General features: G+C 43.5%; 1 protein-coding gene across 12 annotated transcripts in view; it reads right to left on the bottom strand.

Annotated features, from left to right (window-relative positions):
• Positions 1-12,737, bottom strand: part of SYNE3 (spectrin repeat containing nuclear envelope family member 3) — a 96,346-nt gene that overhangs the window by 65,997 nt on the left and 17,612 nt on the right. For 2 of the 12 annotated variants that reach the window (XM_073349569.1, XM_073349568.1), the window contains exons 2-3: positions 6,899-6,977; positions 190-347 (exon numbers count right to left, since the gene is read on the bottom strand). The exons of 6 other annotated variants lie outside the window; for them this stretch is intronic. In XM_073349569.1, coding sequence (XP_073205670.1) covers positions 190-333 — 144 coding nt within the window. In that variant the 5' untranslated portion in view covers positions 334-347; positions 6,899-6,977. Of the gene's footprint in view, positions 1-189; positions 348-6,898; positions 6,978-12,737 lie in introns of those variants that run through there. 4 more of the 12 variants (XM_073349570.1, XM_073349565.1, XM_073349576.1 and 1 more) reach the window with 3 other exon arrangements.

Raw genomic sequence — 12,737 nt, forward strand, 5'->3', positions numbered from 1 at the left:
AGCTGGAGAGAATGCTGAAGAGATCCTGCCCAAATGGGACCAAACTTACAGCTCGTGAGACTATTTTCATGCCCTATCCCACCTTGATCATCTCCTAATGGCAGCCTCTCCATGACTCCTGGCAGCCCCTGCAGTGCCAATGCCACTTGTGAATATGTCTCTCAAAAAGCAATATCAGTCTTCCCCTACCTCAGTCTCTCTTAGCCTGGCTTCCAGGGCAGACCGAGGTCCCTTGGTGTTATCATTGATCCGCAGTCTCTCCTGGATGGCTTTCATCCAGGCTTCTGCATTCTCCACACTCACGTCAAATTCATCCTGGGGCTGCTGAGTCATTGCATTAGTGGATACTGAAAGGATAAAGAAATGAGGAATTAAAAACGAACAATTCTCTTCTCAGGAAAGTCTCTCACAGTCTTAAGGAGCAGGGAAAAGAGGAAAATAACTTTACTGATCTCTTTTTGATTAATGGCATCAAAATGCACAACCCACAGTAGTCCTACATCTCTAAGTGAGACTCAACAGAAGTGAGTATGGAGTAAAAGCTCAAACTCAGAGCTTCTAAAATGAAAGTATACACGGGAACAAGATGAAGTTGGGGCACTCCTTTAAGCTCTGTGATTTGGGCTGACATTCAAAGGGATAAGAGTCACTGCATTTATTTGAAAACCAAATTAGGCTAATTTGGTGCTTGTGAAACGTACCAGACTGGAACTAATGTCCTTTGTATTTTCACAGAAAATGCACAGTACAGGCAGCGGGAATATAAATACTTCCATCAACATGACTCTCTCTAAGCCCATTTAGGGCTCAGCCCTGCAATGTACTGAGCACTTGGCCCTGACCTAGCCAAGCACTTGAGTGTGTGCTTAACTTTAAACAGAACTGTCTCAGTGAAGTTGGCCAGATCAAGCCAAAATACTCAGCACCTTGCAGTTAATCCACTCTGCTGAAACTTCTAAGGAGGCAGACAGTCAGAACAAGTTGTGGTGATGGTTTTGTGATACGGACCCCATTCCTGCAGGAATCGGGCGGAGACAGCTAACACAGATCACTAGTCAGTCATCAGATGGGAACATCTTTCAGTGCCTATGCACTTTGGGTGGATATCAACTGGGGTCTTATAGATAAAAGGCTCTGTGGACTAGAACCAAAGTCAATATAAAGAGGCTCCTGGAGTTCAATGGGTTTTGGATCAAGTCCTACACCCACTGCCAATGCCTGTCAGCCAGTTTCTCCCTAATGAAAATGTCATGCCTATTTGTTATCCACAATTGAATGCCTTTCTTTTAAAGGTCCAGAGGTAATTACTGAGGCTCCATTTTTGCCACTGTTACTCTGACCAAGTAGTACTTTACTCGTTCCCACTGATTTCCCTGGGACTGCTCCCATGCAGTCCAGTACTGCGCTACGTGAGCAAGGGGAGGCAGAGTATGGCCCTTGGTGAATCCAGCCCAGGATTTCTGATAACATCTTGAAATTGGAAGACACCCTGATCATAACCACTGAGGGGGAGAGAGTGACCTGTTTATATCCCCATCCTCCACTTCCTCTATACACCCCCACCCCTAGCTTTTCACTAGCCTGCTGCTGTTCCTCTCAGTGTGGTGGCAGGGCATGAGCATTCTCACACGCTTGTCACAGCTGCAGCATCACCCTGAATTGGGGGCCAAATGTGCACTCCTCTGTGCTCATGGGGGTAGCTGTGCTGGAGATGGGATTCACCCTAGGCAAGGGAGTAATACTGCTACTACCCTCCACTGCGAGGTCTCCTGGTGGAGGGCACAGGCCAGGGCTTGGTAAGAGCCCGCAAAGGCAAAGGCTGCCCAGGGGAGACGCTGGCTCGCTCCATTTCCCAGACAGCCTGACCTGCGTATACCCTTGGTAGTTGTGGCAGCTGGGTCCAAGCCCCACAATAAAGTAGGGGATGTGGGTGGGTTGGCCTGCTACGCTCTTACTTCTACTGGGCCCAGTTTGACAAGCTGACCTACCTAGCAGACCAGGTTCACATAAGGACTGGTGCTCAGCGGGGGCGATGGAAGGATTGTGCGTGGGAAGGATTTTGCCTGCGTAGGAAGCCTCTAGGAAAGGAAATGGGTAGTCCTAGGTTGCACAAACCCTCCTGTGACAGAACCAGGAGTGAACTCATTCTCAAGGTGCAGGCCAACTGAGAAACCTGTCTTGGAAAATCAAACCTAGTTCTCGTAGAAACGGTTTAAGAAATATCTGTCAGCAGGGCTGTACAACAAATGGTCCTATCTTATATATGTTCTATGAGTTGTCCAAACCATCTGGACACACGTGAAGGAAGACTTATGGGCTTCAGTGGGGACTGAGGCACTGCTCATGCTACTCTGTGTAGTTTAGTTTGAGGGATGAGCCAGAGGCACAATCCTACAGACACTTGGGTCTGGTGTGACTGGAACAGCCTCCCGTCTGAGATCTATAGAGGTGACTCTTAGAACAATTTTTATATAAAGATTCTAATTTATGTATGTATTAATTTATAAAGCGCATTGATAATGGAGAAATCTGTGACAGCATATGTGAGTAATAATTAATCATAAGAAATCAAGGTGCAAATAACAAAGCACTGAACAAAGCAGTCACCCCCTGTGGGACAGTAAAGGCAAAAGAGAGGAGAATATTCCAAGATACTGAGAGAGAGGCAGTCTATCTGGCTAACGCAGGCCAGCTCCTCAGACATATCCACGGGTTATAAAAATTATTTGAGGGCTGAGTTTTAGTAATTTGGTAAGTGGAAAATATTAGAGATGGGCCAAAACAGGACCCATTTAGCTGATCCACTTTTCCCATTCCTACCTCGCCCCTCCCCACAGCTCTGACCTCATCTCTTCCCCCCAGAAAAAATAAACCTTGGACACTTAAATAAATAGGGATCAGGTCAGAAACAACCCTGATTTTACCAATAAAATACTGAGCCAGATACGGAGCTGTGGCTAAGCTCTGCTCAGCACAGCTCAGGAGAAAGGATATAAAGGTAGCTTAATCACACATGTGCACTCGCAAGGCCATGGACCTACCGGGCTCTCAGTCTAGTCCCTCGTATAAATTAGAGCAGCCAGAGGCACCGTTCTGGCTGCAGGGGATCATTGGGGCATAGGGATGCCTGGCTGTGCTCTTATTTCCCTGGCCATACCTCTGCACAACTGCTGGAATGGTGCTGGTGTAAAAGCTGTTCTACATCACCTGAATAATCCCTTGTCTCAAGGATTCAGTGGCAGGCTTAACTGGGTTTAGAGTCAGAGCAGCACAAGCACCTGCCAAGATTGGTGTAGGCATACCTGATTCTGTCTCAGAACAGGGGGGTGGACTAGATGACCTCTCAAGGCCCCTTCCAGCCCTACATTTCTATGAAACCAGCTTTCATGTACCAGAGGATCTGGCCCTCTATCTGCATCATGTTCTCTGAATTTCCTAAAGTACTTTTTTTTTTTTAATTTATGCATCTAGTTTAACTCTCTTTCAAACAGGTTTAACAGCCCTCATCGGGTATTGTGAGGTTTAATTAGTTAGTGAGATCCTTCAAAGTCACTCTTTAAGTGCAATGTATTTTTGGCAATATTATCATTATTTTTCCAAGTTTCCCAATATACTTTTTTCTCCCTGCGAAGCCATTCTGCTTTTTTTAACTTAACACATTTTTCATAATTGATCCCTTTCTTAAACATACTTTTAAACCAAACATTCATAGTGCACTGGCTTTTAAATGGTTTCAGTATGTCTTGAATTCCTGTGCTCATGTACTACTTGACTCACTTCCAGAACCAAGCTCTCTGACAAATAAAAAGAGAGGGAAAGAAAAGCGCTCCAGGAAAGTTAAATCACTCGCCAGGAGGGACAGTATTTTCCAATTATTGAAATACTTCAAGCTTTTCATAACTCTTTCCATTTGGAAGAGATCAGGGTTCTGGGTTTGCACATGAGAAGTGTTTTTAAAAACACTGCAGTGTGTCAAATTTTATACAAATGCACAAGTGTGGAAACTATTGTGGTTCTGGAAATTGTTTGGTACTTGGGTTCTGGGGTAATTTAATAACTGCTCAGCTGTCCTGGATATTGTAAGGAGAGTTCTGAGAGAGAGAGAGAGAGAGAGAGAGAGAGAGTTGTAGAGGAGCATAAGTCTTTTGAAGTGGAGATGGAATTAGCATATACTACTGTAGAAGCGACACATCAATCTCCACGATTCCAAAGCTGAGAGTTCTTGGCATACTAAGGGCTTGTCTACACTACAGCACAGGGTCGATCTAAGATACGCAACTTCAGCTACATGCGTAGTGTAGCTGAAGTCGATGTGCTTAGATCTACTTACTGCGGTGTCTTCACTGCGGTAAGTCGACAGCTGACACTCTCCCGTCGACTCCGTTTGTACTTCTCGTTCTGGTGGAGTACCGGAGTCGATGGAAGAGTGCTCAGCGGTCGATAAATCAACCCACACTGGATCGATCACTGCCCGCCAATCTGACGGATAGTGTAGACAAGCTCTAATAAATTTACTGCTCTCAATCATGCTACTATTAGCACATACATCCCTATATAAAGGACTAGATTACTTCAGGTGGAATGGTACTCACAGCAGAGCTAAATTTGGTCCACTTCGAGTAAGTGGAGAAACTCTTGAGATTCTGGTAAGCATTAGCTGTACCCCAGCAATCTGTAGCTTAACCATTTTTTGGGGTTCAGGACATTAACCCTAGAACCTTGAACATCTTCCAAGGCAGTTTTTTCCTGTACTATTTGTGGTGAATGTTTATGACCATCAGGAACTGTTTGTCCAAACTAATGTACTGAAGAAAAAACACATGCTGGGTGTTCTTGGAACAATCACGTCCATTTCCTGCTTAAAGTTTATGGCTATAGCCAACTGGTTGTCACACGGGTGGCAGAGTGTAGAGCATTTACTTGCAGCACTGCCATTTCCTTTCCTCTCCAAACAATATCCACTCTCAAGGGAAACCCATAGCTACTTGACAAACCCAACTGCCACCACGTGATCACAACAGCTATTCTTCAGCTTAACTGACCCCTACCGTGAGTCACTGAACATCAGAACGATAACACAGTTTGTTGGATCTGTTCACCAATTCATAGTAAAGCTAATTCTTTCCAGCACACAGATCTGCTTTAGGCTTGGTCTACACTAGAAAATAAGGTCAGTTTAACTACATCGGCCAAGGGTGTGAAAAAGCCACACCCCTGAGCAGCATAGGGAAGCTGACCAAAGTCCCTGTGTAAACAGTATTAGGTCAAAATGGAAGAATTCTTCCATCAATCTAGCTACTGCATCTCAGGAAGGTGGATTATCTAACTGAATCCCTCTTGTTCTCATAGGTAGCGGCTACACTCAAGTGCTGCAGCTGTGCTGCTGTTGTGTTTTAAGTGTAGACAAGCCCTTAAACTCCAGTGGGAATAAATATAAATGTAATTAATAAGATTGGGACTTTTCAGCTTGGAAAAGAGACGACTAAGGTGGGATATGATAAAGGTCTGTAAAATCATGACTGGTGTGGAGAAAGTAGATAAGGAAGTGTTATTTACTCCTTCTCATAACGTAAGAACTAGGGGTGACCAAATGAAATTAATAGGCAGCAGGTTTAAAACAAACAAAAGCAAGTATTTCTTCACACAACGCACAGTCAATCTGTGGAACTCTTTGCCAGAGGATGTTGTGAAGGCCAAGACAATAACAGGGTTCAAAAAAGAACTAGATAAATTCATGGAGGATAGGCCTATCAATGGCTATTAGCTAGGATGGGCAGGGTTGGTGTTCCTAGCCTCAGTTTTGCCAGAAGCTGGAAATGGGCGACAGGGGATGGATCACTTGATGATTACCTGTTCTGTTCATTCCCCCCTGGGGCACCTAGCATTGGCCACCGTTGGAAGACAGGATACTTGGTTAGGTGGACCTTTGGTCTGACCCAGTATGGCTGTTCTTATATAATATCCCCTCACTTTATAAAATTGCTTTTACACTTCCATAATTTCCAGTTCTAAGAAGCCATTTGCAGAAGTATGGACCAATAATTTTCCTCTAAAAGGAAGCTGGACTTGTAAATAAATCAAAGCTAAGATCCAGGATTACTCCCTTTTTCACTTCAGGGGTGGCAGCCAGCAGAATTTTGACATTTTAAATCTTCAAAATTTCAAAGTTTTAATTTTGAGGGGGAAAAAGGAGATGCTTTTCCTTTTAATTGCAAAATCTCCCACTCCCCTTTATTCTGCCACCTCGCTCAAGTAGACATTATCCTGCTGTAATTCGGCCAGATTAGTAAAATGCAGGAGTAAGTAAGGGCACTTCTAATTTCTTTTTATGACCAGTGAAACACTGTACAATATCTGTCTTAAGTATTTATATGGCCCCCATCATCACAGGATCTGAGTCCCTCACAATCTTTAACGTAGGTATCCTCACAACATCCCTGTGAGGTAAGGCAGTGCTATCGTCTCCATTCCGCAGATGGGGAACTTGTTATAATATGTATAACAAATAGCCACTAGGGGGAGCAGGCAGATAGTCGGATAACAAAACGTGTGGCTGTTCCAGGTTGTGGTGGGTGCGTTGTTGGAACCTGCTGAAAGTGTGGAGCTATTGCAAAGTTATATACTAGTTGACTGAATAAACAGACAGTCAATACTCAAAGAAGCTGCAGTGCATATGGCTTACAACACAACAGAACTGAGGCACAGAAAGGCTAGGTGACTTGCCCAAATCACACAGGAAGTCTGTAGCAGAGCAGGGAGTTGAACCTAGGTCTCCCAAGTCCTGGACTAGTGCTCTCATCCCTGGACCATCATTCCTCTAATATGCTAATATGGAATCCTCAGACTAAGCGTATCTTCTCCTTCTGCAATTGCCAGTAAAAGGTAACTAGTAGCCTACCTGCAACCTTCAGATTATGAACTTGGAACCCCTTCTGGTGAAACTGTCCAGACTAGATTTCCAATTTCTGCTCAGCTCCCTAAAATAAGAGTTACACCATCAGTCAGCCAAGGGAAAAGCATTGCAAGCCAAGCACATTAGAATCATAGCCCCTGGGGCTAGGGTTTATGTAATTAATTAAATCCCACCTGTCTGCTAAAGACTGCACATCCCCACAGTTCACAGCTGGGTGCCATGCAAGGGTACTGATAATACTGACCAATAATGTTCTACGGTGTCTAGGTCTTGGCTGGGACTGGAACTGCAGCTGTGTGAACAATTTTTAGTGAATAACGTATCTGATAAATTTCACCCCTTTTGCTGGTCACGCCTTGCATGTGAATAATCTATGATTTTCTCACATATGTGTGCTATTCAAAATTATTTTGCCAAATAAATTCTGCAAATTATTCTTGCTCGGCAGATTGTTCTAACACCCAATTCTAATTCTAATTGGATCACCCAATACTCCAGCTGTGCTGATTAGTTTTAATTAGACCCAAAGGTCACATGGTAATCATGGTTACTGTCCTCTGACTGGATGAGAGTAACTCTTATTATTAATGTATTAGTATTTATTATTTGTACTGCAGTAACGCCTAGTATCCCAGGCCCCCATTGTGCTAGACACTGTACAAAGAGAATAACTTACACAGCACCCTACAATGAGCCTGGACGCTTTACGGAACAAATAAGATAAACCCCCTGCCCTGAGGAGCTTATAGTCTAAGTACCAGACCAGACTGAACAAGTGAAAGCAGCAAAATAAAGTGCCTGTAAGTATGGGGATAAGAAATGATGGACAAGGGGCAACAAGGCTTACATGGACACATATATTGGTGTGAACATGCCCCGACAACGCTAATATACATCTCACAACTCATCTTCCTCACTTGGAGCCAGAACCACTCATCCATAGCGGGGGCTAGACATTTCAGAATCTAGAAATATGCCTGAAGCCACCAAGTTCAGATCTTTATCAGATCCAAATGTTCTCAATGTTTGAGTGTTTGGAACTGGGACTCTTTGCTTCAGACCGATCTTATTAAAAGAACTGACTTTGATGCAAATATGCTAACTGCCTATCTCTGTCTGGTGATGGGGAGCACTCAGCACACAACTCTGAAATCAGTGGCCTTTGTAGGTAACCTTCAAGTATATATTAGAAATATGAACATTTACAACTACTGAACACCTGTTCAGAACTTATATGTCAGACCTGATCCTTAATAGGATATCAATGCCTTTTCCCTCTTTAAAAAACAAAAACTTGAAAAAAAAATTTAAGTCCTAATTTTTGCAAATCTTAAAAAAACCTTCATCTTCATGGAAATGAAACTGGCAAAGTTTGCCACTGTTTGGTTTTTAATTATTTTTAAGTTAAAATTAAAATGTAGGTCTGTGGGAATGACTGTCCTATGGAAGAGGGAGTCTGTAAACACAGCCCTATTCTAAACACTGCATTCAAAGCTTAAAATAATTATGTGATCTCTAGAGGATCAAAGCTCATGATCATAAATACATGAACCTGCTTCTATTTACACTACCCAGTGACGGTTTTTTAAGAATAGCATATAACTGCTCCAAGACCTAAAACATTGGAACCCTCTCAAGAGCACATACTCCAGGGTAACTAAAGTTGCATCTAGATAATTCAATAATTCAGACGTTATTCATAACAATATCTGTGTTGAGCTGATGCCAGGGCTTTCTGTTACAAAAATGGCATCGCTTTGTGTTCAAACAAACCCAGACTCTAGAGCAGAGGTGGGCAAACTACGGCCTGTGGGCCACATCTGGGGGCTGTTTGGGGCTGTTTGGGGAGGCACAGCCTTCCCTACCCGGCCCTCCATACAGTTTCGCAGCCCCGTGTGGCCCTCGGGCCAAAAAGTTTGCCCACCCCTGCTCTAAAGTAAAATAAGGTTTGCCTACATCCCAGGTGCAGTAAACGACTGAAGCTGGCAGCAACCTTATCCCCAAGCTCTTTCTTCAGAAACTGAATAGTCCACTGCAAACCGTAAATAGCATCTCAATTAATTCTGAACGGTTGAGAACATTTCTGGAATTGAGTAAAATAGGCTGCCTTCCTGTGACTCATTTTTGCCTGAACTCTAGCAGTTTCCATAGCTTAGTCACCCTCCTACCGTGCCTGTATGCCAGGCACTGTGGGTCAGTAACAGAGCAAGCATATGCTTTCAATCCCAAAGACTATTCCTATTAGCCACTGGAGTTTGCGGTTATGCTCAGTTCCACCAAGAGACTGAAACCCCAACCGAAAGTTCTGTTACTGTGTAGTCTGATACTTTTACAGTCAGGGAAGAAGTTCTATATGAGAAGCCGCACTATCTTATCCAGTAGAGCATTAACTAGGGTTGTAAACCTAACAAAGGATCCAATCCTGATCCCCCTGAAGTCACTGCTGGTTTGCCGTTGATTTCAGTGGCAGCAGGACTGAGTCTAAAGTTTTGTGTCAGCAGTCCCTTTCCGGTGAAAATGTTCTTGGAGCTATTTTAAACTGGAGCTGTGATCCCCGATAACTGCTGCTGCTGAGCAATGAAAGTAAAGCAAACATTTAACACTTCCTACTCCAGTGGAATTCAACTTTGCTAACCTTTTGCAAATGAAATAACTTATATGTTAATAACTATGGGCATGGCTACACTTGCAGATGTAGAGCGCTTTGAGTTAAACCCGCCTTCGTAGAGGGCGGTAGGGAAAGCGCTGCAATCTGTCCACACTGACAGCTACAAGCGCACTGGCGTGGCCACATTAGCAGCTCTTGCAATGGCCACAGAGAGCAGTGCATTGTGGTAGCTATCCCAGCATACAAGTGACTGCAACGTGCTTTTCAAATGGGGTGGGGGTGGGGGTGGGGGTGGAGTGTGACAGGGAGTGTGTTGTGTGTATGTGGGGGGAGAGAGAGTGGGTTTTGAGGGGTGCTGAGAGCATGTCAGCATGCTGTCTTGTAAGTTCAGACAGCAGCAGACCCACCCTCCCCCTGCCTCCCTCTCTCACACACAGCATTGCACAGTAATGGTTGCTTTGTTTCGGAGCAGATAAGCAGCCAGCTGTCAGAAACGCAGCTTTCAAAGGGCACATCCGCATTCCTGCAGTGAGTTCAAAACAATGACAAGAGTGGCCACTTGATTTAAGGGGATTATGGGATGTTTCCGGAGGCTGATCAGAGCGCAGTAATGCAACACCTCGTCCACACTGGTGCCGCAGCACCCCAGTGGTGGCTCAGCAAATGTTATTCCACTCGCCAAGATGGAGTACCAGCAGCGCTGTAGCCGCGGAGTCAGAGCGCTCTACGTGCCTTGCCAGTGTGGACGGGTAGTGAGCTAGTGCGCCCGGGGCTCCTGTATTGCGCTGTAACTCGCAAGTGTAGCCAAGCCCTGAATCTGGGATTTTCAGTGATGGCTCCTAAAGGAGTTAGATGCTCAAATCCCATTGAATTTCAATAAGTATGAGGGCCCACATCCTCATATTTTGGTGCGTCAACTCCCATTGAAATCAAAGCTGAAATCAATGGGAATTAGGAGTCTAAATACCTTTGAGGATCTGGGCCTTCATGCCTAATTTCCTTAGACTCCTTTGAAAATCCCGTGCTAAATATTATGGGGCAGATCCTCAGCAGTTAATTGTCAGACTCACTGAAGTCAATGAAGCGATAACAATTTACACCAGCTGAGGGTCCATCTATATATAGATACATCTAGATATACAAGCACATTTGTAAATTCAAAAAACGATTAGTGTTGCTGAGTGATGATTAAATGATTAAATCACATCATTCACAAATCTCAAGCACTTAAAATAAGGACATGGATAGTTAAGAATATTACAGATCTTATATATCCCACCTAAATAATTTTTTCTTTATTACAGTAATGTATATTCCACCACAACATGACAATCTGAACTCTGACCCAAAAGAAGTAATAGTCTTTTACCAGTAATCTCAAAGCACAAACAAACACTGTGTGTCATTAATGTGAACATAGGTAACTTGCTTTTTTTCAAAAGGGTTTTGTGTTGTATCAACTATTCCCCACCCCACCCCTGCCAACCCACAGAGTGTGACCCAATAGTTGTGCTCCGGCAACCCATCTAAGATATGCAAACCACAAACTGAGAAACACCGACCTAGAAAATAGGTAAGAAGGAAAATCTGAATATTGTGTCTGTGGGGCAGTACTACTGTTAAACTGAAGTGGAACAGAGCCTCTGACAGACACTTCCTGCACAGGGCTCACTAAATGCAAATGGTGAAGCTATAGTCAAATTATGTTCTATATTTGCAAGTGTTATTAAGTTTCCTTAATCCTTTAGCTTGCTCTATACACACAGGGCCATATCTTGCACAGTGGTCTGATAATACTGAACTAGTGGCACTATCCATAGGAGGTGTATTGTGTGTTAAATTGGAAAAAGCTAGTGAGTTACACTATTTCATTGACATTTTCCTTGTGAAATACACTAACAACGTTCCAGGAAATCTAATCTAGAAAGAAAGTTGTAAGGTTTGCCTGCATATCACCTACATGAAGGTCAGTAGAAGAGGTGTGTCAAAGCCAGAACTATTTATACATCTTTAGGAGATCTCAGATCAAACGGGATCTGGATCTGAACTTCTGGTTTTCATTTTGCAGAAACAAACCCATCCCTTAGTTCTGTCCATCTGGAATTATAAAGATCTTGTGACTTTAAGGTCAGACTGCATTGCAAACCTAAGGAAAATTATCCATGGCTTCCAGGAGTCCCGATTTGGCCAGGATTGTCCTAGGTTTTAAAACTCAATCCCCAGTAATTTCAGTCCCAGCTACTGTTCTAGGTCTGTAGTGTTGCTATGTCATGCCTTCCTGAATCACAGCCTCTCCTGGCTGTTCAGCAGCACAGCCTATTGACTCCTGCTGGCTGCTTCTCATCTGCAACTCTCAGCCCTGCTGCTGGAGGCTGGCACCAACTCATTAATATTTTTAATGACTCTCTTTTGTGTCTTATGTTAGTATCAAGTGGTAAATGTAGAAGGATCATGTGGATAACAAAAATATCCTACAAAAATCTCTGACTGAATCCTAGGGAAATTTTGTTCTGATTTCACCACCATTCCCCATTGGTTTCCAGTGCCCTAATCACAACCCAGCCTAAGGACTTTCCTTGTTAGGAGTTGTGACATCAGTGCAGCATGGTGAAATAAATTAGGACACCTGAGTAAGAAGAAAAAGAGATGGGTTCCTTTTTCATCATGATCGTGAGAGAACAGGATTTCCCTTTACTAAATGGGCATGGATGGGAGACAAGAAGCCACACTAGAGATCAATCTGACCAAAGAAAGGACAGCACACAGCATGATGCCACTGTTTAAAAGGTGAATAAGATTTAAATAGAGATAATCCCCAAGAAACTCTCTAGAGTTCAGGTCACCAACTAACTAGCTGGTTAACTCCTTTAGGGATTAATGTTTGAAATTATTATGTCTGACATATGTTTGTAGAACAGGAATTACCATATAATACCCTGTACTAAAAACAGTAAGAAGCAAAAGTGCAGCAGGGGTACAAATTAGAGCTGAGATTTCAGAAATCACTGATATAATCTTGGACCCAGACGTAACTTTTGTTTGCCTGTCTTAAGTATTTTTCTGTTTCTTCTGCACTTTCCTGGCAGTCGATTTTTCTTCCCTGTACTTCTGAGAAGAATCTGATTGACATATTAGCCGACTGTGCCTCGGTTACAGCTCTACAATCCCAGGAACAGAGGGCAGAATTTAGCCAACTTCTTCAGTCAACACCAGCGG

This window comes from Lepidochelys kempii, chromosome 6, assembly GCF_965140265.1.
Source record: "Lepidochelys kempii isolate rLepKem1 chromosome 6, rLepKem1.hap2, whole genome shotgun sequence".
Lineage (NCBI taxonomy): Eukaryota > Metazoa > Chordata > Testudines > Cheloniidae > Lepidochelys > Lepidochelys kempii.